General features: G+C 45.4%; 1 protein-coding gene across 1 annotated transcript; it reads right to left on the bottom strand.

Annotated features, from left to right (window-relative positions):
- Positions 1–10,382: 10,382 nt before the first annotated feature.
- LOC311144253 (mitogen-activated protein kinase 4-like) lies at positions 10,383–21,340 on the bottom strand (the record flags this gene model as incomplete). The annotated part of the gene is made up of 5 exons (XM_084180263.1): positions 10,383–11,334; positions 13,152–13,365; positions 13,572–13,733; positions 14,694–14,838; positions 20,798–21,340. The coding sequence occupies 5 exons, from the start codon at positions 21,338–21,340 to the stop codon at positions 10,383–10,385; spliced, it is 2,016 nt and encodes a 671-aa protein (XP_084036389.1).
- Between the last annotated feature and the right edge of the window lie 6,359 nt (positions 21,341–27,699).

The following is a 27,699-nucleotide window of genomic DNA, read 5'->3' as shown; positions in this document are numbered from 1 at the left end:
CTCGTCATAACAAACCCTGAATGCTGATTGGTTAAAACCGCATTCCAGCCGGTGTCTATTCCACAAATTACCACCGGCTAAATCTATGATGTTAAAATGCCTATTTACTCTATTCCATCTGACTGCGCAATCCACTGTTTCATCAGCCCAGCCAGGCAATTTATAACTTGATCTCCACTATAAAAAGCATCTAGACATTATCTCACATTTCTTTTAGAAATCGACTTAGTCTCGGGCCTAACAACACCCGTGCCAATATATCCTCCAAACACCAGCTTCTCTGGCATTATCATTTAATTATACTGTTACATTAAGACACCGTAGAGCCGACACGAGATACAATACCAGTCAAAAGTTTGGACACACCTACTCATTCAAGGTTTTTTTTAAATTTACATTGTAGAATAATAGTGAAGACATCAAAACTATGAAATAACACATATGGATTAATGTAGTAACCAAAAAAGTGTTAAACAAATCAAAATATATTTTATATTTGAGATTCTTCAAATAGCCACCCTTTGCCTTGATGACGGCTTTGCACACTCTTTGCATTCTCTCAACCAGCTTCACCTGGAATGCTTTTCCAACAGTCTTGAAGGAGTTCCCACATATGCTGAGCACTTGTTGGCTGATTTTCCTTCACTCTGCGGTCCGACTCATCCCAAACCATCTCAATTTGGTTGAGGTCGGGGGATTGTGGAGGCCAGGTCATCTGATGCAGCACTCCATCACTCTCCTTCTTGGTAAAATAGCCCTTGAATGAGTAGGTGTTCTAAAACTTTTGACCGGTAGTGTATATACAACACAGGGATGTAACCCAAACAAAAGAGCGAGGTGTAAACCTCTAAACAAAACACAGAACGAGACCCGTAATAACAAGAGCACAATACACGGTACTCAGAAGACCAACAGACATGGGGCAATAATTGACAAGGAAAATGGGGAACAGAGGGTACATACAGTGAGAGAAATAAGTATTTGATCACCTGCTGATTTTGTACGTTTGCCCACTGACAAAGAAATGATCCGTCTATAATTTTAATGGTAGGTTTATTTGAACAGTGAGAGACAGAAAAACAACAAAAAATCCAGAAAACACGTAAAAAATGTTATAAATTGATTTGCATTTTAATGAGGGATGTAAGTATTTGACCCCCTCTCAATCAGAAAGATTTCTGGCTCCCAGGTGTCTTTTATAAAGGTAACAAGCTGAGATTAGGCGCACACTCTTAAAGGGAGTGCTCCTAATCTCAGCTTGTTACCTGTATAAAAGACACCTGTCCACAGAAGCAATCAATCAATCAGATTCCAAACTCTCCACCATGGCCTAGAGCAAAGAGCTCTCCAAGGATGTCAGGGACAAGATTGTAGACCTACACAAGGCTGGAATGGGCTACAAGTCCATCGCCAAGCAGCTTGTTGAGAAGGTGACAACAGTTGGTGCGATTATTCGCAAATGGAAGATACACAAAAAATAACTGTCAATCTCCCTCGGCCTGGGGCTCCATGCAAGATCTCACCTCGTGGAGTTGCAATGATCATGAGAACAGTGAGGAATCAGCCCAGAACTACACGGGAGGATCTTGTCAATGATCTCAAGGCAGCTGGGACCATAGTCACCAATAAAACAATTGGTAACACACTACGCTGTGAAGGACTGAAATCCTGCAGCGCCCGCAAGGTCCCCCTGCTCAAGAAAGCACATATACAGGCCCGTCTGAAGTTTGCCAATGAACATCTGAATGATTGAGAGGAGAACTGGGTGAAAGTGTTATGGTCAGATGAGACCAAAATCGAGCTCTTTGGCATCAACTCAACTCACCGTGTTTGGAGGAGGAGGAATGCTGCCTATGACCCCAGGAACACCATCCCCACCGTCAAACATGGAGGTGGAAACATTATGCTTTGGGGGTGTTTTTCTGCTAAGGGGACAGGACAACTTCACTGCATCAAAGGGACGATGGACGGCGCCATGTACCGTCAAATCTTGGGTGAGAACCTCCTTCCCTCAGCCAGGGCATTGAAAATGGGTCGTGGATGGGTATTCCAGCATGACAATGACACAAAACACACGGCCAAGGCAACAAAGGAGTGGCTCAAGAAGAAGCACATTAAGGTCTCCAGAGAAGCCTAACCAGTCTCCAGAGCTAAATCCCATAGAAAATCTGTGGAGGGAGCTGAAGGTTCGAGCTGGGCCGACGGTGAAAATCCCTGGTCAGCGAAGCGTCCAGGATGTCCACCACAGGAACCCAGCACCTCTACTCTGGGCCGTACCCCTCCCAGTCGAGTACGCTGGACCTCCCTCGATTTCCAGAGGAGGAGGCGGGGCGTCACTAGGTCCAGCCTCAGCGAGGGGACCAGGCACCACTGGCCTGAGGAGACACATGAAAAGTCAGGTTAATGCGGTAATCAGCAGGGAGTTTCAAACGGTATGTTACCTCATTAACCCTCCTCAGGACTGTAAACGGTCCCACAAACTGCGGGCTCAGCTTCCGGCAGGGCAAGCGGAGGGGCAGGTTCCGAGTGGAGAGCCAGACCCGGTCGCCTGGAGAGAAAACAGGCGCCTCACTGCGGTGGCGGTCGGCCTGTTCCTTGTGCCGACGCACGGCCTGCTGGAGACGAGTGTGCTCAGCGTTCCAGATCTCCTCAGCGCGCTGAAACCACTCGTCCACCGCAGGGGCCTCGGTCTGGCTTAGATGCCAAGGTGCCAGGGCCAGCTGATACCCCAACACGCACTGGAAAGGAGTGAGGTTAGTGGAGGAGTGGCGGAGGGAATTTTGCGCGTACTCAGCCCAAGGTAGAAAATCCGCCCAATCCCCTGGCCGGTCCTGACAGTAACACCTCAGGAACCTGCCCACTTCCTGATTGACCCTCTCTACCTGCCCATTAGCTTGAGGACGGTACCAGGAGGTGAAACTGACCGTGACCCCCAGGCGATCCATGAACGCTTTCCATACAGTCTGACACAATGTCCTCCGGGATCCCGTAGTGCCGGAAGACGTGCGTAAATAGAGTCTCCATGGTTTGCATGGCCGACGGGAGCCCAGGCAGAGGAAAGAGGCGACAAGCTTAGTACGCTGCGGAACACGGTGACCAGAGCCAACTCGTTCCATCCAGTGGAGGCCGCGATGGTCCGGAACTCCAGGGCGAACTCCGAAGTGGTCCTAGATCCCTGGTGTAGTCGGAGTAGACGCTCACCCCCCTCTCGGCCCTCCACAGGATGATCAAACGCCGAGCTGAAGAGGAGGGTGAAGCGCTCGTAGGACTCGACCTCGGGTCTGCTCGTTTCCCAAACCGCGGCACCCCAGTCCAGGGCCCGTCCGGTCAGTGCCGAGATGACTGTGGCAACCCTGTCTCTCCCAGAGACAGCCTTGGCGTAGCGAGCGAGGTACAGGTCGCATTGCAGAAGGAATCCCTTGCATCTCGCTGGAGCCCCGTCAAAGCGCTCCGGGAGGTACAGGGGTACTCCGCGGACCGGCTCAGATGGAACGGAAGCAGGTAGTGGTGATGTGGGGGCTGGTGCCGGAACCAGTGCTGGAGACTGGAGGGACTGCACTTTCCCCTCCAACCGCAGGATGGTTGCCAGCACGCTATCCATGGCACTGCCGAATCTGGAGACAGTCCTCGTGATACTGGACTGTCTCTACGATGGTCGCCAGCTCGGCCTTTCCTGCTGTCTCCATTTTTATGGGTCGATTATTCTGTCACGTTGTATAAGGATTTGAAGACAGGCGCAGGAATACGTAATATGGGTTTTATTTTCTCCACCCAACACAAGGTACGTCATGAACAACGATGGGGACGAAGCTCAAAACAAACACATATATATATATATATATAACACAGGGATGTAACCCAAGCAAAAGAGTGAGGTGTAAACCTCTAAACAATACACGGGACGAGATAATAATAACAAGAGCACAATAAACGGTACTCACAAGACTAACGGACAAGGGACAATAATCGACAAGGACAATGGGGAACAGAGGGCACATAAATACACATACTATTCAGGGGGCATGGGAACCAGGTGTGTGTAATGAGACAAGACAGTCCGGGGTTGGTGGTAATGAACCAGATCAATGACGCCTAGAAGGCTGGTGACGTAGCCCTCTGGAGCTGGTGAACGGAATGAGCAGCAGTACCGGGGGGATCCCTGACAGTTTTAGCTTTTTTCAATTGACATTTATTTGTATATATCCATACAAATGATGCCAGCTGATTCATGATTTCGACTGGCTGAGAAAAGCTGCCTGCCTGTTTGTCTCGTCCCGACTCCTGACACGTTCATTACTATGGGACATCTGGAGATCGAATTTGAATATTGAAACAATGTTGCAAATGTCAGAGAGACAGGCAGTAAGGTTTATACAGATCTCCGCTGTTGAAAACGAAATGTTAGTCTAAAAGAAATGTGAGATAATGTCTAGATGCTTTTTATAGTGTAGATCAAGTTTATAAATTGCGGGGGGTTTTCTGGGTACTACTGTTTCCGGTTTTTCGCTGCTGCACTAATGGAAGCTGCTTAGGCCTACACTACTCTAAATGTTTGGCTGAACTACCAAAGTTCAGCCAACATAATGTTGTAAAAAGTTGACAAACTGTCCCAGACGAAAAGATCCAAGCTAGTCAAAGGATACAAGTTATTTTTTGAGCAATTCATATATATTTTTTTAAGTAGGTTATCACAGTGTTTAGCTTAGGTTCTAGCTAGCTAGCTACGTGGTGCATGTAGCTACAGTAAACTAGCTAGCTATGTCCTTTAGTCTTGCTGTTTTGTCAATACAACATTTGTTAACCTCTACGAGATCGGTGTCCCGTATACGGGACTGTTGAGCTAACGTGTGCTAATGTGATTAGCATGTCTGCTGTAATTAACAGCAAACTTTCCAGGACATAGACATGTCTTATATGGGCAGAAAGCTTAGATTCCTGGTAATCTAACTGCACTGTCCAATTTACAGTAGCTATTACAGTGAAAAAATACCATGCTATTTCTTTGAGGAGAGTGCGCAACAACAAAAAACTTGTCACAGCAACTGGTTTGATACATTCAGACGTCATCAGAGTGCACAGCTGAACATTGTATGCTGGAAAACACTTGGTTAGTTATTTTTGATTAAAACAAAAACGCTACTCATAAATACGAATACAGAACTTGTTTTTGCGTGGATTCCACGACGCGGTTAGCTTTCAAGAGCTAGGACCGCTATTTCTTGTCCCGGAATCCCGCTTAAGAGACAGGTTGAAGCCTGCTTGACAGAGACGCTAAGCTGCTAGCGATCAAGCTAATGAAGTTGGTACCAGATGAGTTTTGCAGTGCAGCCCTTTTTGTCTGGAGAACTAAATGAACGGTTCCAGCGCTGTAGGAGCTGTATCTATTACGCTTTGTTTCGGGACAAACCGGAGTTCCAATGCGGCAATTGTTTACTTGCCAAGGATTATAGGCTTGAGGTGGCTTCCTTGATCACGAAGGTCGCCAGCCTACATAAGAAACTGGAGAAAACACAGAGTGGAATGTTTACATTTTCTACGCCGGTGGCTGGATGGCGTTCACGCTTGTTGGCTGCATCTCCGCCTTGTCGTTTGTCGTTATCCGACTGGCCGGTGTTGCCCGGAGCTCCCCCATCTGATAGCGCCGTCGAAGGAGCACAGCATGAGGAGAAAGGCATTCAACGATGGTCGCATGTCACAAGCCGTGGAAGCTGAAGACAATGACCTCCCGCAAAGCAGTCTACACTCCCAACGAGAGGCCCGGAGCGGATACAAACAGCAAATAGTTTTGCCGTCCTGGAGCCTGATCTTCCTGCACCTTCGTTGCTGGGGGTGTCTGCGGCCGCAGTGCCTACTACTATGATTTCGAAGTCGACGTCGGCAACCTTTCATCCCTGCTCTGGATCGAACGGAGCTTCTCCATCTGTCGGAGGCCTGCATCCTGTGAAGCGTGGGAGTGGGCGGCTTTCCTCATCCTTCTCGCCAGCCGTGATTTTGGGCAGCTCCATGATAAGAAATGTGACCGTTCCTGGTGCAAAAACAATGTCCTATCCCAGAGCTCGAGTAAATGACATTACTAAGCTGCTCCCGAATGTACTAAGTCAGGACATGGAAATCGATTCTATCGTAGTCCATGTGGGTTTTAATTACATTATGATGGGCTGCTCTGAACAGTTGAAACTGGATTTTAAAGAACTGATTGACTCTCTGCTAGACACTAACAACAATTCATAATATCTGGCCCTGTGCCCTCTCTGAATCGTGGCATTGAACGCTTTAGCAGGATTCTTGCTCTTCACAACTGGCTACGTGATTCTTGCAGCTCAATGGGTGTAACTTTTGTTGACAATTTCGATACCTTTTGGAAACAAAACACATTTTATAAGGAGGATGGGATCCACCCAAATCATTTGGGTTCCTGGATCCTTTCACAGCATAATATGGCTGTGTTGAGACAACGATTTAGCAAAGACCCAGACCAGCTCAGCCCTACCATTGTGACGTAGAGTTGTCAAAATGCTTCAGCAAATGTACATTACACCAGGGGCGTCGGTAGACACAATATATGTAACCTAATTTATATCCCTCTAACTGCCCTGAATGCCTCTGCTGATCCTACAGCTATTGTATTTCCTGTAGGTCTTGACCAGGTTTGCACACACTGCAGCAGGGATTTTGGCCCACTCCTCCATACAGACCTTCTCCAGATCCTTCAGGTTTCTCGGCTGTCGCTGGGCAATACGGACTTTCAGCTCCCTCCAAAGATTTTCTATTGGGTTCAGGTCTGGAGACTGGCTAGGCCACTCCAGGACCTTGAGATGCTTCTTACGGAGCCACTCCTTAGTTGCCCTGGCTGTGTGTTTCGGGTCGTTGTCATGCTGGAAGACCCAGCCACGACCCATCTTCAATGCTCTTACTGAGGGAAGGAGGTTGTTGGCCAAGATCTCGTGATACATGGCCCCATCCATCCTCCCCTCAATACGGTGCAGTCATCCTGTCCCCTTTGCAGAAAAGCATCCCCAAAGAATGATGTTTCCACCTCCATGCTTCACGGTTGGGATGGTGTTCTTGGGGTTGTACTCATCCTTCTTCTTCCTCCAAACACAGCGAGTGGAGTTTAGACCAAAAAGCTCTATTTTTGTCTCATCACACCACATGACCTTCTCCCATTCCTCCTCTGGATCATCCAGATGGTCATTGGCAAACTTCAGATGGGCCTGGACATGCGCTGGCTTGAGCAGGGGGACCTTGCGTGCGCTGCAGGATTTTAATCCATGACGGCGTAGTGTGTTACTAATGGTTTTCTTTGAGACTGTTGTCCCAGCTCTCTTCAGGTCATTGACCAGGTCCTGCCGTGTAGTTCTGGGCTGATCCCTCACCTTCCTCATGATCATCGATGCCCCACGAGTTGAGATCTTGCATGGAGTCCCAGACCGAGGGTGATTGACCGTCTTGAACTTCTTCCATTTTCTAATAATTGCGCCAACAGTTGTTGTCTTCTCACCAAGCTGCTTGCCTATTGTCCTGTAGCCCATCCCAGCCTTGTGCAGGTGTATAATTTTATCCCTGATGTCCTTACACAGCTCTCTGGTCTTGGCCATTGTGGAGAGGTTGGAGTCTGTTTGATTGAGTGTGTGGACAGGTGTCTTTTATACAGGTAACGAAAAACTAACAGTCTGTGAGAGCCGGAATTCTTACTGGTTGGTAGGTGATCAAATACTTATGTCATGCAATAAAATGCAAATTAATTACTTAAAAATCATACAATGTGATTTTCTGGATTTTTTTTTTTTTGATTCCGTCTCTCACAGTTGAAGTGTACCTATGATAAAAATTACAGACCTCTACATGCTTTGTAAGTAGGAAAACCTGCAAAATCGGCAGTGTATCAAATACTTGTTCTCCCCACTGTATGTTGATATCAGCAGTCTGAGGAAAAGGGAATTTAAAAAAAACATCCTACACAAAATGTTTAGTAAACTTTTATTTTTAGTTGATCAGCAAAAGAGGAACTGCGAAAGGGATAGTGCAAATTGATTTCTGCTTTGAAAGCTGCAGATTCTACCATATGTGATACAAGCAGACCACCCTCAAGTTAAGATGGTCCACAATTTATATAGTTAAAATCATTTGACAGTTTTCATCAAGGATCAAGCAATTCAGTGAGCTGGAAGCATTGAGCTGTAGGCCTATTCTGAGGCACATTCATAACCTGACTCCCAGACTAAAAGGAACATAATTATGTCTCAACAAGCACATTGGATCTAATAAGATATTTCTGATATTATTACAGACTCCTTTTTTACCAATAAAATAACATGGACTGGCCCAGATAGCATCTGACACTGCACATGAAGCCTAATTGGCCTTTAAGAACCTGGTCCCTGGCAGTGTCTGTCCGATGTGCTTTTTGTATGTTAAAATGACAATGCACTGCTCTGAAAACAGTTTGCACCCTGCAATTCCCAGAATTGACTATGCTAGCTTATTGTGTCCCCTTTATAATGTCACGTGATATTGTGCAATGATTAATTGCTCATGACTCAGGAGTATAATATCATTATGAATTCCAACCATTCTGGAACTTTAGCTGTAATTGACTAGTAGGAACGATGGTAAAAGCAGGAGACAAGGGCTGTCCCCCAATTGGAACCTTAAGAAAGGTCCAATGGAGCCATTTTTATCTCAATATCAAATCACTTATGGGTAACAATGAAGTACCTTACTGTGATTGTTTTCAATTAAAAATGGTCAAAAATCAACAAAGATAGCCTCTTAGCAAGAATTCCACTAGACTGTCTGGGAGTGGGGAGGGGAAAACTGAAATCAAGCTGTTATTGGCAGAGAGGTTTGGAATTCTTTCTTATTGGTCTATTAACTAATTTACCTCATGGTGACGTCACCATGGAAAGGCCAAAGCTCCAGCCCACCAAAACAGGCACATTTCAGGCGGTCTTTTCAAACTGCTCTTACACTAAAAGGGCATCATCAATTTCACAATATTATTCCAACCTCATATTGTAGAAATATATATAAAAACACAGGAAAATTTTTGACTAATGGGCCTTTCATCCCCAAAGGGCTTTGGTGAAAAGGGAATAATAGGGTGCAGTTTGGGACGCAGCCAAGGAGTTTAGAGTGCTTGATGAGGAGTGTGTGACCTTTTAGTTGTTGGTCCTTGTGCATGACTACTCCGAAGGCTTTCTGATGTCAGCTTGGTGACGATAATCAGCTATAGGCTGACTACAGTGTTGTCACTGTTCTGTTGATATCTCCCTGTGATGAGAACGTGAGTGTGCAGAAGCTAGACAGAGATATCTTACTGTATTACCGTGAGAACTCCTTTTCAGCTAAATAATAACAAACATAAATCCACAAAAGCTGTACCTTAAACTGTCAACAAACAATTACATGCATCTGGAAGATGCTGCAAGAAACAGTAGTTCAATGTATACAATTTTACAAGGCATACTGTTGGAAAGCTCAGCAGCAGAGTTCACAGTAAAACGTTGAAAAGGATCAACATCATTCTAGGATTCCCAGGGGCCATCTCCCTTTATCTGTTCTTTAACTCTGGTCCAGGTCATTAGTGAGCGTTCCTCCACTAACACGTTCCTTAGTGTAGGAACGCACACTAACGCCCTGGACCAGAGATAACTGTTATTATGCTATGATGTGTATCTATAAATACACATCTTTCTTTATAGGAAATACTTCCCACTAAATGGAAGATATTTGTATCATTCTAAATAGCTATTTGCTGCAGGAAGACCTACTGTATAGCTACTCACATTCTGAAGATATCTTAACGAAAGGGTTATGTTTAAAAGAGTAATTTCAACAGACATTTAAATAAATATAGCTGGTTGCGTTCACTTCAACCTATTCTGCTATGGAATACCTGGGAATTCCTCTCTCCAACCAAATGTTGATCATTTGCAGGCATTCTTGTAATGAGTACGATCGCCGCTTTTATGCAACATAGGCCTATTACATAACCTTTCGGTTAGATACTGTAAAACAAACTTTCATTTACAGCAGTGACCACACTGACATACTGTATGCAGTAGCAAAACCACCAGAAGCTCATGTTTGTACAGTACCAAATGAAACTGGATCCACAACTCGCTCTCCTCCTCTTATTCTTCTAACATACAGTAAAAGCAGCTCTGAACAAAGGAGCAGCACCACTTGTTTAAGTGAGCAGGGTTAGTGTCAAGGCAACGCTTACTTGTGAAAAAAAGTAAAGACAGTTGCACACCCCAATGATTTATGGGTAAATAAAAAACTATTTTACCCATTAAATCATGTGCAACTTCCCTTTTTCTACAATCTTTCACTATTCAGTCTACCAGTGCTCTCTGCGTTTCCTTGGACCCATCCTTTCAGGAGTTGGGAGTCTGACTTGGGGATGACCTGCGCTCTGGGAGCCTGGATACGCCATTGATGTTGGCCTGTTTGGCCCCGTCTGGGTTTCCACCCAGGTCCTCACTCTGACCACACAGCTTCAGGGCTCGAGTGATGAACACATCCAGGTCAAACGGGCCCCCTTGCCCCCTGGAGGGAAGCATCTGGAGGCGCTCATGGATCGACGAAGGAATCGGCGGTGACATTGACGGAGGAGATGAGGGAAACAGAGAGGGAAACAGAGAGGGAGGGGAGTGGGACGAGGCAGGTGGGCTGAGTGTTTCGTCCTCGTCCAGTCCAGCTGACGGCCGTATGACCGGCGAACAGTAGTGGAAGAGGGGGGCGGGGAGGGAAGTAGGAGAGAGGGGCAGCGGGGGTGAGCTGCGGTAGGGCAGGGGTTCCTGGGGCAGGCTGGGGGAGTGGAGGCGAGACTGAGTGCTCTCCACCCAGCGAGAGATCTCCTGGAATAGGTCCTCAGGCGACTCCTTTACAGGCAGCTCCTCCACATTGGCCCCTCTAGGCTCAGGCACCGGCAGCTGGCTGTTCCTCTTCCAGTGAGACAGGTCCAGGATCAGTTTGGGCTCGGAGTAGTGCTGCGGCTTGTCTTCCCTCCACGCGATCTTATCTAGATAGGAAGGAGAGCCCACTTTGTAGTCACAGGAGCGGCCATAGTCCAGCTCAGTGTAGGCCCCGCTCCCACAAGCACGCTCCAGAGAGGAGTGGGAGTGGTCCAGGAAGCGCTCGGCGGAGCTGCTGTTGGAATACTTGCGAGGGTCCACCTGGGCCTCTTCCAACAAGGGGTTAGAGCCTGCCTTAGGATCCCTCAGGACCTCCTGCTCTTCTGGGTCGCCCACCTCCGAGACCCCAGGCATGCACTGACATCCACCCTGCTGCTGCCAGCACAAGTCTGATGACAGGCTGGTCTCATTCCTGCTCAGTGGAAACAAAGGGCTTGTCAATGAAACATCTAAGTTGCCATTTCAGTCTATTGTTGTGAAGACAATATGTGTCTGTATACCCGTTACATTTTCTACATACACGTATGCGTGCACACACAGACCCACACACACACACACACACACACACACACACACACACACTATGAACGAAGAAAGAATAAGAAACTGAAATCACCTGGTAGACACTGCAACTTATATTGAACAAAAATATAAACGCAACATGTAAAGTGTTGGTCCATTGTTTCATGAGTTGAAATAAAATATCCCAGAAATGTTTTGCTTAAGCTTATTTCTCTCAAATGTTGTGCACAAATGTCTTTACATCCCTGTTAGTGAGCATTTCTCCTTTGTCAAGTTAATCTATCCACTTGACAAGTGTGGCATATCAAGAAGCTGATTAAACAGCATGATCATTGAGGGAGCGTGCAATTGGCATGCTGACTGCGGGACTGTCCACCAGGGGTGTTGCAAGATAATTTAATGTTAATTTCTCTACCATGAGCCGCCTCCAACATCGTTTTAGAGAATTTGGCAGTGCGTCCAACCGGCCTCACAACCACAGACCACGTATAACCACGCCAGCCCAGGACCTTCACATCCGGCTTCTTTACCTGCGGGATTGTCTGAGACCAGCCACCCGGACAGCTGATGAAACTGTGGGTTTGCACAACCAAAGAATTTCTGCACAAACGGTCAGAAACCGTCTCAGGGAAGCTCGTCTGTGTGCTTGTCGTCCTCACCAGGGTCTTGACCTGGCTGCAGTTCGGCGTCGTAACCGCCTTCAGTGGGCAAATGGGCACCTTCGATGGCCACTGGCATGTTGGACGAGTGTGCTCTTCACGGATGAATCCCAGATTCAACTGTAGCGGGCAGATTGCAGACCGTGTATGGCGTCGTGTGGACGAGCAGTTCTTCCATGGCCTGCATACTCACCAGACATTTCACCCATTGAGCATGTTTGGGATGCTTTGGATCGACGTGTAGGACAGCGTGTTCCAGTTCCCGCCAATATCCAGCAACTTCACACAGCCATTGAAGAGGAGTGGGACAACATTCCACAGGCCAAAATCAACAGCCTGATCAACTCTATGCGAAGGAGATGTGTCGCACTGCAAGAGGCAAATGTTGGTCACACCAGATACTGACTGGTTTTCTGATCCACGCCCCTTTTTTTTGTAAAAGTATTTGTGACCAACAGATGCATATCTCTATTCACAGTCATGTGAAATCCATAGATTATGGCCTACTGAATTTATTTCAATTGACTGATTTCCTTATATGAACTGTAACTCAGTAAAATCGTTGAAATTGTTGCAGGTTGCGTTTATATTTTTGTTCAGTGTACTATGACAGAATAAACAACTTGGCTGTTAAGAGGGCAACAGTGGCATGCAGGTGAAGTGTCTACCAGGATATTTAATTAAGAGTAGAATGAATTAGCTTCTATATATAACATCCACGCAACATTTTATTTGGCTACATCTTACTCAACTTTATTTAAACTTTTCTTTGCTATATTTATTGTGCACAGCATGTCACAGTTCATTTCATAATCTCTTTCTGTTGCGTTGCTGTTATTATTCACTAAGTGTGTTTGCTGCTGTGTGTGTGTCTCTGTGTTAAGTTTAGCTGACGCCATAGAATTAAATAGAAATGAATGACATAGTACTATATAGATGTATCTCTATGGCTGACACACACTAGCCTAGTCCCAGATCTGTTTGCGCTATCATGTCAACTCCTTGACATGACAGCACAAACAGATCTGGGACCAGGCTTGACACAAACCTGTCCCAGTGAGAGCTAAAGGCCTGGCTGTGACTGTGGCCAGGCTCCGTGACCAGGCTATCATCCAGCTCGTCCTCTATGTGGAAGGGCTGGGGCGACATGGGCTCGTCCTGAGGAAATGAGTACTGCTGCAGGAAGGGATGGGACAGGGCCTCCTCTGCCGTCAGCCGGTCCATGGGGTTAAAGGTCAAGATACGCTCCAGAAAATCAATGGCTAGTGGACAAAGAGACGGGAACGGAGAACAGAAAAGGGTTTCAAATGATGTGCATACCTGGCTGCAAGTAATGCCATATCGCATCAGGAACATATTTTTCTAGGAATAGTAGGCAACAAGTTAGTTAGACACACGTGTGTTCATGATTTTTAGAAGGGACAAAATCCAACAGAAAAACAGTTCCTCCACCCTCCATCCCGCTCACCATCCGAATCCACCTCAGGGAACAGCTCCCTAAATGACCTCTTGACCTTCCAGCCATGGCTGATGTAGGAGGGCATGACCTGCAGGAGGTCCAGGCGGTCCTCTTCCCTCAACACAGGCACCGTGTCCAGGATCAGCTGCATCTGCTCCAGTTCATGGGCTCCTGCAGAACAGCCACGAGGAACCAGGCAGGAAGACAGAGTACCAGGAGTAAAGAAGCATTTAAATCGAATCATGATTCCAAAACTAGAAAAAGGTCATTTCCATGAAGAAAAATGATGTGCCTTGCTTTAGCTGTCCAAAAGTACTTTTGTGGTAGTGGAAGAAGTTTAGAAATTGTTTAAGGCTAGTGTTGAAAATTTGAGGCTAACTTAGAAGTAGAAGTATTTTTAAAGACTGGTATTAAGATGGTTGGAGCATGCTACTGGGAAAAGAAAAGCTGAACACATGACTAACGAGCTACTGACAAGGTCATGGAACACATACTGAATAATTAGTCTGGATAAAAGTATCTGTACATGACCAAATTATTATTAAAGAATGACACCGAAAGCCTAAAGAAACTATCTTAAAATGCTTATATAATGTGAGTCTCTGTTCAAGTCTCCAAATGATCTGTTTTTCTTTCGAGTTCAGCCAGTGTAATCTTAACAGCAGGGGGAGCTATAATGACACTGGCACTGCGAGACAACATCAAAGCTCAACTCTGTACCAAATGGCACCCTATTCCCTATAGTGCACTACTTTTGACCAAAGGCCTATGGGCCCTGGTAAGAAATTAATGCACTACATAGGAAGTAGGGTGCCATTTGGGAGACACCCATATCCTGGATCATTTTGCTTCTAATAATTACTCTTATAGACACTGTTAAGCAGGTTGGATAGAGGACAGACAAATGGCAATTTCTGTATTATGCTAAAAAACAAACATCCCGGTAAACAAAGTATACCATCTCTTCACAACATCAAAAATATGCTGGACAGACAAATAGACTGTACTGCCCAACAGCATAAAAACAAAAAATGGGCACTACCCTTAGTTTATCTGAATCATGAATCATTCAATCTAGATCTCTCAAATCACATTCATATCTACATCTCTCTACCTCAATAGACCTCTTACCTGCAAAGAGCATGCGTCCTGTTAGCATCTCTGCGAGGATGCAGCCAGCTGCCCACATATCAATGGCCTTGGTGTAGTTGTTGGGAGAGAGCAACAGGTGTGGAGACCGATACCATTTAGTCACCAAGCCCTCTGACAGGTAGCCCTGGCCAGTACACACAGACAACAGCACACACAAGGTAAGCATGATGAGTAAATGAATATGTAGAAGGTTCTCTACCTTTGTACATTTTCATGGCTCTTTTGCTAAGATATCTTGAGGGCTGTTTTACAGCTGCCCCCAACTCTTCACGCTCACATTTTACGGGTAGGCTATAGAAGACAGTATTCTTCTTCATGTCAGTTACAATGGTTCGAGACATATCTAAGTATGGTGGAACAGAAGGTCAGAGAAAAAGCATTTGTCATAATTTATTACCCAATTACTGCACCTTCCTCCTTTGAAGTGGTCCTCTAACACTATTCTGCCTAGTGACACACTGACTTCATCTCGTTAGAGCAGCACGACTAGACCACTTTATCGCCTCTTTTTTTATTTATAACATCCATTACACCCACAAACAGCATATGCTTTACTATCATTGTGGGGACTTAAAATTAATTTCCATTAAAAATCCTATTTTCCCTAACCCCTACCCTAAAATAGCCTTTGTACTCGTGGCAAATGTTCCTTGTTTTACTATCCTTGTGGTAACTTTTCCGGTACCCACGAACCTTTCTCACCTCCTCCCACTCTCCAGGTGATTAATAATTTAATAGGGTTAGCTCAGCAGGTGGAGAGATTCAGTTAGGCCTCCTGTCACCTTTGCTGCAGCCCCTCCTCTCTGAATAAGCAATCTGTCAAATCTCTGCTTACTGTCCAAAAGCACAGTTTAGTCAGTCACTGATGGTTCCAAAAGCTAAGTCAGATTTACAATGATAGGTCTTTGTGTATTGTTGCGTCGCTATGGGCCCTGGTGAAAAGTAGTGCATTTAATAGGGAATATGATGCTATTTGGGACACATCCAATGTCTATATTTGACAGTAACGAAATGTTGTTAGGCGTTGTTAGCACTTCAAATCAAAGCATCTGTCATTATGATAAAACTAGCAAAATAATTGTATAGCACCATTGATGAGAAATTGGCACTGATTATGACAACAGACGTAATGCTTATGGAAACCTGTCAACCCTCTGCCTCACGCTTTCACGAGCGCTGCGGCACACTCACAGGTCAACTGAAACGATATGAACAATTCAAACGGCCTGTCAAATTCCTCTCCACATCGGAGGTTGATGACAAATCCCTGACGTCTTTTCGTCGTTGTGTCTGCTGCTAAGTTCTTTGCAACTTTACATTTAGGATGAAATATTCTTAATGGTGACACTATCATGCATCCTCCCATAAACCCCTCACCACTTGCCATTTACCAAGCAAGGACTATCCCAGCAGCAGTGGTGAGCATTGGCCTGTCAGCCTCTCTCTAAGAAAGCGTGGCATAGGGAGAACCGGAGATGCTATGGTTGCGGAAATGACACACTAATCCCTATATAGCACATTACTTCTGAATCGTTGTGCTATCTTGAAATAAACATATTAATGTTAACATATTAGAACTTATTGATTACTATACATGCATAATGAATGTATATGTTGGGGTCAATGGCGGGTGGATAAGAACTAGGTATATGGAAAGTTACTGAGTGAGGAAGGGAGAGTGCAGAAAGTTTACATTGTGTTAAAATTGTATTGTTAAATCTGGTACAGTCCCCTGTAGCTCAGTTGGTAGAGCATGGCGCTTGCAACGCCAGGGTTGTGGGTTCGTTTCCCACGGGGGGCCAGTATGAAAATGTATGCACTCACTAATTGCATACATTATTTTTTTATACCCCCCGTGGGAAACGAACCCACAACCCTGGCGTTGCAAACGCCATGCTCTACCAACTGAGCTACATCCCTGCCGGCCATTCCCTCCCCTACCCTGGACGACGCTGGGCCAATTGTGCGCCGCCCCATGGGTCGACAAGAGCGTCTGCTAAATGACTAAAATGTAAATGTAAATATAATCTCACGGCTCCTAAGGAGGGGGGCAAAGGGCAAAGGGCAACAGTCTGGTTTCAGTCACTGATAAGGTAGGACAGCCGTGGAGTAGGGAGGAGTGAGGTATTCGCCCCGAGGTCAGGTCAGATGAAGTGAGGAGGAACAGTCAGTCTTGTCACACACACATTTATTTCCACGCCCATGAAGGTTCTAGCAGTAGGCTACACCAATGAGAGGAACCAATTAAGTTCCTGACTAGCAACAGATGTATTGGCTGTCTAGATGTGCAAGGAGTTGACTCCGCCTAGTAGGAGGGTATAAATATATGTGCTTGTGTGAACGTCTTTGTCTTTGCAGCTGTTTGACCCAGGGGGAAATAAACTTGGGTTTGAGTTTTTCTAAGTCATCCGTTTGAGTTTGTTTAGAACCTAACAAAAGGGAATAGGGACGCAGATCCGATGCAATTTAGGACGCAGATCCGATCCTATCTCATATATCATATATCTCTCCACAATCAACACAGGCCTGTCAGAGGAGTTCATAACTGTCTGGACTGAGTAGCTACAGTGCATTTGGAAAGTATTCAGACCCCTAGACTATTTCCAATTTTTGTTACGTTACAGCCTTATTCTAAATTTGAATAAAAAAAAATTGTCATCAATCTACACACAATACCCTATAATGATAAAGCAAACAGAGGTTTTTAGAAATATTTGCAAATTTATTAAATATAAAAAACTGAAATATCACATTTACCTAAGTATTCAGACCCTTTACTCAGTACTTTGTTGAAGCACTTTTGGCAGCGATTACAGCCTTGAGTCTTCTTGGGTATGACGCTACAAGTTTGGCACGCCTGTATTTGGGGAGTTTCTCCCATTCTTCTCTGCAGATCCTCTCAAGCTCTGTCAGGTTGGATGGGGAGCGTCGCTGCACAGCTATTTTCCGGTCTCTCCAGAGATGTTCGATCTGGTTCAAGTCCGGGCTCTGGCTGGACCACTCAAGGACATTCAGAGACTTGTCCCGAAGCCACTCCTGCGTTGTCTTGGCTGTGTGCTTAGGGTCGTTGTCCTGTTGGAAGGTGAACCTTCGCCCCAGTCTGTGGTCCTGAGCACTCTGGAGCAGGTTTTCATCAAGGATCTCTCTGTACTTTGCTTCGTTCATCTTTCCCTCGAGCCTGACTAGTCTCCCAGTCCATGCCGCTGAAAACATCCCTACAGCATGATGCTGCCACCACCATGCTTCAACGTAGGGATGGTGCCAGGTTTCCTCCAGACGTGCTGCTTTTTTTTTTTTTTTTTTTTGGGTCATTTAGCAGACGCTCTTATCCAGAGTGACTTACAGGAACAATTAGGGTTAAGTGCCTTGCTTAAGGGCACATCAACAGATTTTTCACCTAGTCGGCTCGGGGATTAGAACCAGCGACCTTTCGGTTACTGGCACAACGCTCCTACCCACTAAGCTACCTGCCGCCACCTGCTTGGCATGCAGGCCAAAGAGTTCAATCTTGGTTTCATCAGACCAGAGAATCTTGTTTCTCATGTTCTGAGAGTCTTTAGGTGCCTTTTGGCAAAACGCCAAGCGGGCTGTCATGTGCCTTTTACTGAGGAGTGGCTTCTGTCTGGATACTCTACCATAAAGGCCTGATTGGTGGAGTGCTGCAGAGATGGTTGTCCTTCTGGAAGGTTCTCCCATCTCCACAGATTAACTCTGGAGCTCTGTCAGAGTGACCATCGGGTTCTTGGTCACCTCCCTGACCAAGGCCCTTCTCCCCCGATTAATTAGTTTCGCCGGGCCACCAGCTCCAGGAAGAGTCTTGGTGGTTCCAAACTTCTTCCATTTAAGAATGATGGAGGCCACTGTGTTCTTGGGGACCTTCAATGCTGCAGAAATGTTTTGGTACCCTTCCCAAGATCAGTCTCTCGACACAATCCTGTATTCGGAGCTCTACGGACAATTTCTTCGACCTCATGGCTTGGTTTTACTCTGACATGCACTGTCAACTGTGGGACCTTATATAGACGGGTGTGTGCCTTTCCAAATCATGTCTAATCAATTGAATTTACCACAGGTGGACTCCAATCAAGTTTTAGAAACATCTCAAGGATGATCAATGGAAACAGGATGCACCTGAGCTCAATTTTGAGTCTCAAAGCAAAGGGTCTGAATACTTTCTGAAAGCACTGTATGTGAAGACGCTGTTCGAACATGAGGGAACGAGAGCAGGCTGAATGGAACAGGGAGAGCAAGGTTGTGTCCCAAAATACACCCTATTCCCTATAAAGTGCATTACCTTTGACCAGGATCCTAAGGGCACTACGTAGATATTAGGGTGCCATTTGGGACACAACCTTGCTCTTCCTGTTCCATTCAGCCTGCCCTCGTTCCCTCATGTCCAAACAACGTCTATTTACATAGCTACTCCTCAGTCCAGATAGCCATGTACTTAGTGTGTACCTAGCTACCTCACTCTCTCTCTCTGAGTGGAACAGAATGTTCAGTACTGAACTCCTCTGACAGGCCTGTGTTGATTCAGAGGAGAGAGATACAAGGTTATTTTCCTGCTTCATAATAGGAATGGTCCCGGGTTATTCCTTCTTTTCACTCTGGCATCCATACAACCTGATTTTTAACCTGACAAAGGCTTAAGGGTCTGAAGTCAAAATCAGCTGTTGCCACTAACACATTGCGCCCATACTCTGATGAGTGAGGGAGGCCAGGCCAGAGGTGTAGATGATACACAGAATACTCTATAGCTGGCCTGTCTCAGAACCAACTATGCACAATCCACTGCATAAGAGCAGCATAGACACATTTTTTGTTCGACTTCACGCAGAGCACAGCACTGCCCATTGTTATTCTGGCTACACTCTTGCTCACAGCCTGATCCATCTCTTTCCCCTGTCTACACCAACATGCTGCCCCGAGCTCAGATCTCTGGGTCTGGGACCGGCCAGGACAAAGCTCCCCTTTCACTGGGCCCTCACTGGGCTCCTAGTGTTACACACGGCGTTCCACCACAATAATAAAGCAGTACAATAGAGCAGTAAATTGTCACATGAATCTCTCAGAAGCTTATCCCAAAAAAACAGACAGGGAAATCATTCAATTTGATTACTGTGTAACTTAATATGGTTAAGGTTATGAAAGCGTTTCTCTAGCACTAGCTATAGGCGGATGATAATGCAGTCATTTCCATTTATGCAAAGCAGAGAGTCAGAGTCTCCACAAGGCAACACTTGATGCATGTGACTTGGTGTAAGGATATGTTCATACATGTACCACGACCACACATAAACATGCACAAAGAGGCATCTTAATATGGGTAGAATATATGGGTAGAATGCTGTGTCGTTTGGAAATGCTGTACATTTATGAAACTTAAGAGCGTGCCAATTTTGTTCAGTTTACATCCTCACAGCTGTTTCCAGCTTTGAGCTCTGTGATGCAACCTCCAATACGAACAAATGGAGCAATGAAAAGTATTTGTTTGATTGCTAAAAGCAGTCATTGAAGTGGAATGAAAAAGGAAAGCACCTGCTCAACTCTAGCACTGGCTGAAACAGACCTGCAGTGAATTCTACGAATATTTTTCTAGATATTTTGCTGGGCATCCGAGCCTGGTTTTGGCATGCCTGTCACTCACACAAGCCCCACTGTAAAAAAGGACACTGCACTATTCGTTTCTCCTGCTACATCAAAAGGTCTAGGCTGGGAAATCCTATCTTAATACAGATATCATCTCCCTCTCAGTGCAGACATCCCTGGTGTCTAGAAACCCGCCGGCGGTATCGTTGTCTTTTATGGCTCCCCCTTACATGTTGAGCCAGGAGTTTTCCCTAGGACTAAGGCCAGGATCTTTTTCTGGTCAGGTCACATGGTTAGGAAAAACCCCTGGGCCCTGATTCATGAAGCTATTTAGAGTGCTGATCTAGGACCAATTTTGCGTTTCAGATAATAATGAATCCGACAGACAGTGGGGACCTGATCCTAGACCAGAACTCCTACTCTGAGGCTTTATGAATAATGACCAGAGCTATCTGTTCCCTTCTAATGGCAGCCAACTGTAACTATAGTCTCACCTTATGGGAGTAGTGTGGGTCAACGATTCTGGCCAGGCCAAAGTCGCCGATCTTGAGCAATAACTGGTCTGTGTTGAGGAAGATGTTGGCTGGTTTGAGGTCACGGTGCAGCACGTTGGCTGAGTGGATGAACTTGAGGCCTCGAAGGAGCTGGTAGAAGAGCAGAGTGGTGTGCCCGCTAGGAAATGGCCCCTGCTCCAGCAGGTGAGCTAGGTCCGTCTCCATGCACTCCTGGACGATGTACAGGGCGCTCTGCTGGGCTGGATCGCAATGAAGTGGGCGGCCGTAGGGGCCCAGCACCTCGTGCACGCGCACCACGTTCTCGTGCTGCAGGCGCAGTGTGATCTTGACCTCCCGCAGGGCGTGCTTCACGCTGACCACGTCACGCATCACCAGCTTCTTCACAGCCACCCGTTGGCCACTGCGCTTGTCCACAGCGGACAGAACCAGACCAGTGGCCCCGCTGCCCAGGGGCCGGGGATCTATGAAGAGGCCCCCCAGGTCAAAGCCATGGAGGAACAGCAGGGAGTCCTGTTTGGCCATGGCTCAGGTGACCTCCACCAGTTATTGCATGACGAGGTCAAGAAATCAGAAAGGAACGTACATGATTTGAAAATAAAGCAAATAAACTAGTGTCATACATACACATAAGTAAATAATCCCATCTGTAAAATGGTTATTACTTAAAATAGAAATGTGTTTTATAATAGCATAGATCAACATGCATGGATTTGATTGCGATTACGTTTTTCCTGGAATAAGCTCCATAGAATTTCAAGTGTATCACTGTTGAACGAAGAGAATATAACAACGTGTACAGTAGTCAAGCTTGTGCCATCTACCGCAGATATCAGAGATAGTAGAGCAAGTGATGAGACAACTCTACACCCGTTGCCATAGCAATGCCCCAAATGTGCCTGCTACAGATAGAAGTATGGAATGGCAGAGGCAGGCACTCTCTGCACTGGTCTCTAATCCTAGCCGAGCGATCCCAGCTCAACTCCCCCTGGGGAAATGAGCTGAGAGTTACATACAGAGATTCTAGTGGATCCCGCTCCTTCCATAGCAGTCTGTCAGTCAGTTAGTGACCCGCCCATTCAGTCCTCCGCTGGCCGATGTTCCCAGACTTCCCACTCAATCCCGGTTTTGTGGCATTGAGTTAATGAGTGTCCATGGAATCCCTCAGCCTGTGGCTAGAGCTGCAGCCTTGCCTCCCTCTGGACTCTGGATACTGCTATTTGCCACCATCACCACCTGCTGCTTCTGCGACAGAGGGGGGAGATAAAGCAAGTTATGCATGAAATACAAAATAAGATATTTTAAATGTGGACTGCATGGTGATAACGCACAATTCACTTGTTTTAGCCTCCCATTCACACTCATTTGACACAGCACTCCTACTTGGTGTCATTTTATTGCTACCTAATACAATAGATGCAAGGAACACACAGCATAGTTTATGTATAGGTCTACCTGATGTTTATATGAGATGTCAGAGCCCCTCTGTTGCATAGCATAGCCTAGTGGAAGAACAACATATCTCACCACATTCTAATTACATTTACATTTTACATTTTAGTCATTTAGCAGACGCTCTTATCCAGAGCGACTTACCTAATATGACTATTTTTAACATTCCAATTACTTAAATGGTAAGATATAATTATAACTAGGTGTACTAGGCAATTACTGGGGTACAAATATCAGAACACAATTTTAAAATAGGCATTTCCCTCCATGGAAACAAAGATAGGCCTATTGACACTGGATCTATTAAAATGTATAGAGCAGGGTACCCCAACTGGCGGCCCGTTGGCCAAATTTGGCCTGCTGGAGATTTTATTTGGCCCCCCAAGTTTTCTGAGCAAAACATTTATTTTTATTTTTATTGTTGGACGTAAAAACACCAGCAAATCAGCTCCAAGTTATTTAACATTTTGGAAATCTGTTACAAAGTATTCCCACGCATAATAGAGATATGATTCTATACAAATGTAAGGAAGGTTTGAAATTATTACGTTTAAGTCAAATATTATATCTGTTTGGGAATCTTGCGGTCCGTTTGGCATAATGTAACACAGGCATAAAGCCTATAGGCCTATTACAAAGTTCATTAAGGTCTTTGTATCACAGGAGGTTGGTGGTACCTTAATTGGGGAGGACGGGCTCGTGGTAATGGCTGGAACGGAATCAGTGGAATGTTATCAAATACATCAAACACATGGTTTGATGCCATTCCATTCGCACAGTTCCAGATATTATTATTAGCCGTCTTCCCCTCAGCAGCCTCCACTGATTTGTATGTTTATAAACCAGTCTGTAGATCTAGAAGTAGTCGTAATCTATGCGAAATAAACACTAGTGGGCCTATGACAGAAAATATGGGATACATTTCGTCTGCTTGTTATTCAATATGATATTTATTATAGCCATAAAAAATATACATATATACACATACATATATACATAAGTATATTTTTAATGGACCGTAATATTAGCCTATAATATGCCTATAATACAGTGGGGAAAAAAAGTATTTAGTCAGCCACCAATTGTGCATGTTCTCCCACTTAAAAAGATGAGAGAGGCCTGTAATTTTCATCATAGGTACACGTCAACAATGACAGATAAAATGAGAAAAATAAATCCAGAAAATCACATTGTAGGATTTTTAATAAATTTATTTGCAAATTATGGTGGAAAATAGGTATTTGGTCACCTACAAACAAGCAAGATTTCTGGCTCTCACAGACCTTTAACTTCTTCTTTAAGAGGCTCCTCTGTCCTCCACTCGTTACCTGTATTAATGGCACCTGTTTGAACTTGTTATCAGTATAAAAGACACCTGTCCACAACCTCAAACAGTCACACTCCAAACTCCACTATGGCCAAGACCAAAGAGCTGTCAAAGGACACCAGAAACAAAATTGTAGACCTGCATCAGGCTGGGAAGACTGAATCTGCAATAGGTAAGCAGCTTGGTTTGAAGAAATCAACTGTGGGAGCAATTATTAGGAAATGGAAGACATACAAGACCACTGATAATCTCCCTCGATCTGGGGCTCCACGCAAGATCTCACCCCGTGGGGTCAAAATGATCACAAGAACGGTGAGCAAAAATCCCAGAACCACACGGGGGGACCTAGTGAATGACCTGCAGAGAGCTGGGACCAAAGTAACAAAGCCTACCATCAGTAACACACTACGCCGCCAGGGACTCAAATCCTGCAGTGCCAGACGTGTCCCCCTGCTTAAGCCAGTACATGTCCAGGCCCGTCTGAAGTTTGATAGAGTGCATTTGGATGATCCAGAAGAGGATTGGGAAAATGTCATATGGTCAGATGAAACCAAAATATAACTTTTTGGTAAAAACTCAACTCGTCGTGTTTGGAGGACAAAGAATGCTGAGTTGCATCCAAAGAACACCATACCTACTGTGAAGCATGGGGGTGGAAACATCATGCTTTGGGGCTGTTTTTCTGCAAAGGGACCAGGACAACTGATCCGTGTAAAGGAAAGAATGAATGGGGCCATGTATCGTGAGATTTTGAGTGAAAACCTTCCATCAGCAAGGGCATTGAAGATGAAACGTGGCTGGGTCTTTCAGCATGAAAATGATCCCAAAAACACCGCCCGGGCAACGAAGGAGTGGCTTCGTAAGAAGCATTTCAAGGTCCTGGAGTGGCCTAGCCAGTCTCCAGATCTCAACCCCATAGAAAATCTTTGGAGGGAGTTGAAAGTCTGTGTTGCCCAGCGACAGCCCCAAAACATCACTGCTCTAGAGGAGATCTGCATGGAGGAATGGGCCAAAATACCAGCAACAGTGTGTGAAAACCTTGTGAAGACTTACAGAAAACGTTTGACCTGTGTCATTGCCAACAAAGGGTATATAACAAAGTATTGAGAAACTTTTGTTATTGACCAAATACTTATTTTCCACCATAATTTGCAAATAAATTCATTAAAAATCCTACAATGTGATTTTCTGGATATTTTTTTCTCATTTTGTCTGTCATAGTTGACGTGTACCTATGATGAAAATTACAGGCCTCTCTCATCTTTTTAAGTGGGAGAACTTGCACAATTGGTGGCTGAATAAATACTTTTTTCCCCCACTGTACATATCATATAGAATAACAGGCAACCGAAAATTAATTAATTAATATATACACACACACACATAAACACACACATTTAACTAAGCAAAAAAATAAACGTCCTCTCACTGTCAACTGCGTTTATTTTCAGCAAACTTAACATGTGTAAATATTTGTATGAACATAACAAGATTCAACTACTGAGACAAACTGAACAAGTTCCACAGACGTGACTAACAGAAATTGAATAATGTGTCCCTGAACAAAGGGGAGGGGGGGGGGGGGGGGGGTCAAAATCAAAAGTAACAGTCAGTATCTGGTGTGGTCACCAGCTGCATTAAGTACTGCAGTGCATCTCCTCCTCATGGACTGCACTAGATTTGCCAGTTCTTGCTGTGAGATGTTACCCCACTCTTCCACCAAGGCACCTGCAAGTTCCCGGACATTTCTGGAGGGGAATGGCCCTAGTCCTCACCCTCCGATCAAACAGGTCCCAGACGTGCTCAATGGGATTGAGATCCGGGCTCGTCGCTGGCCATGGCAGAACACTGACATTCCTGTCTTGCAGGAAATCATGCACAGAACGAGCAGTATGGCTGGTGGCATTGTCATGCTGGAGGGTCATGTCAGGATGAACCTGCAGGAAGGGTACCACGAGGGAAGAGGATGTCTTCCCTGTAACGCACAGCCTTGAGATTGCCTGCAATGACAACAAGCTCAGTCCGATGATGCTGTGACACACCTCCCCAGACCATGACGGACCCTCCACCTCCAAATCTATCCCGCTCCAGAGTACAGGCCTCGGTGTAACGCTCATTCCTTTGACGATAAACGCGAATCCGACCATCACCCCTGGTGAGACAAAACAGCGACTCGTCAGTGAAGAGCATTTTTTGCCAGTCCGGTCTGGTCCAGCGACGGTGGGTTTGTGCCCATAGGCAACGTTGTTGCCGGTGATGTCTGGTGGGGACCTGCCTTACAACAGGCCTACAAGCCCTCAGTCCAGCCTCTCTCAGCCTATTGCAGACAGTCTGAGCACTGATGGAGGGATTGTGCGTTCCTGGTGTAAGTCGGGCAGTTGTTGTTGCCATCCTGTACCTGTCCCGCAGGTGTGATTTTCGGATGTACCGATCCTGTGCAGGTGTTGTTACACATGGTCTGCCACTGTGAGGACGATCAGCTGTCCGTCCTGTCTCCCTGTAGCGCTGTCTTAGGCATCTCACAGTACGAACATTGCAATTTATTGCCCTGGCCACATCTGCAGTCCTCATGCCTCCTTGCAGCATGCCTAAGGCACGTTCACGCAGATGAGAAGGGAACGTGGGCATCTTTCTTTTGATGTTTTTCAGAGTCAGTAGAAAGGCCTACGTTTTCATAACTGTGACCATAATTGCCTACCGTCTGTAAGCTGTTAGTGTCTTCACGACCGTTCCACAGGTGCATGTTCATTAATTGTTTATGGTTCATTGAACAAGCATGGGAAACAGTGTTTAAACCCTTTACAATGAAGATCTGTGAAGTTATTTTGATTTTTACGAATTATCTTTGAAAGACAGGGTCCTGAAAAAGGGACGTTTCTTTTTTTGCTGAGTTTATACACACACACACACACACACACACACACAGTTGAAGTCGGAAGTTTACAAACACTTAGGTTGGAGTCATTAAAACTAGTTTTTCAACCACTCCACAAATTTCTTGTTAACAAACTATAGTTTTGCCAAGTCGGTTAGGACATCTACTTTGTGCATGACACAAGTAATTTTTCCAACAATTGTTTACAGACAGATTATTTCACTTATAATTCACTGTATCACAATTCCAGTGGGTCAGACGTTTACATACACTAAGTTGACTGTGCCTTTAAACAGCTTGGAAAATTCCAGAAAATGTCATGGCTTTAGAAGCTTCTGATAGGCTAATTGACATCATTTGAGTCAATTGGAGGTGTACCTGTGGATGTATTTCAAGGCCTACCTTCAAACTCAGTGCCTCTTTGCTTGACATCATGGGAAAATCAAAAGAAATCAGCCAAGACCTCAGAAAAAAACATGTAGACCTCCACAAGTCTGGTTCATCCTTGGGATTAATTTCCAAACGCCTGAAGGTACCACGTTCATCTGTACAAACAATAGTACGCAAGTATAAACTCCATGGGACCACGCAGCCATCATACCGCTCAGGAAGGAGACGCGTTCTGTCTCCTAGAGATGAATGTACGTACATTGGTGCGAAAAGTGCAAATCAATCCCAGAACAACAGCAAAGGACCTTGTGAAGATGCTGGAGGAAACCGGTACAAAAGTATCTATATCCACAGTAAAACAAGTCCTATATCAACATAACATGAAAGGCCGCTCAGCAAGGAAGAAGCCACTGCTCCAAAACCGCCATCGAAAATCCAGACTACGGTTTGAAACTGCACATGGGGACAAAGATCGTACTTTTTGGAGAAATGTCCTCTGGTCTGATGACCATCGTCATGTTGGAAGAAAAAGAGGGAGCTTGCAAGCCGAAGAACACCATCCCAACCGTGAAGCACGGGGGTGGCAGCAGCAGCGTGGTCCTCTGTAGCTCAACTGGTAGAGCACGGCGCTTGTAACGCCAAGGTAGTGGGTTCGATCCCCGGGACCACCCATACACAAAAATGTATGCACGCATGACTGTAAGTCGCTTTGGATAAAAGCGTCTGCTAAATGGCATATTATTATTATTATTATGCTGTGGGGGTGCTTTGCTGCAGGAGGGACTGGTGCACTTCACAAAATAGATGGCATCATGAGGAAGGAAAATTATGTGGATATAT

This window comes from Coregonus lavaretus, assembly GCF_964263955.1.
Source record: "Coregonus lavaretus genome assembly, chromosome: 17".
NCBI lineage: Eukaryota > Metazoa > Chordata > Actinopteri > Salmoniformes > Salmonidae > Coregonus > Coregonus lavaretus.
The sequence above is the reverse complement of the archived record's forward strand: the minus strand, read 5'-3'. Positions and strand labels throughout refer to the sequence as shown.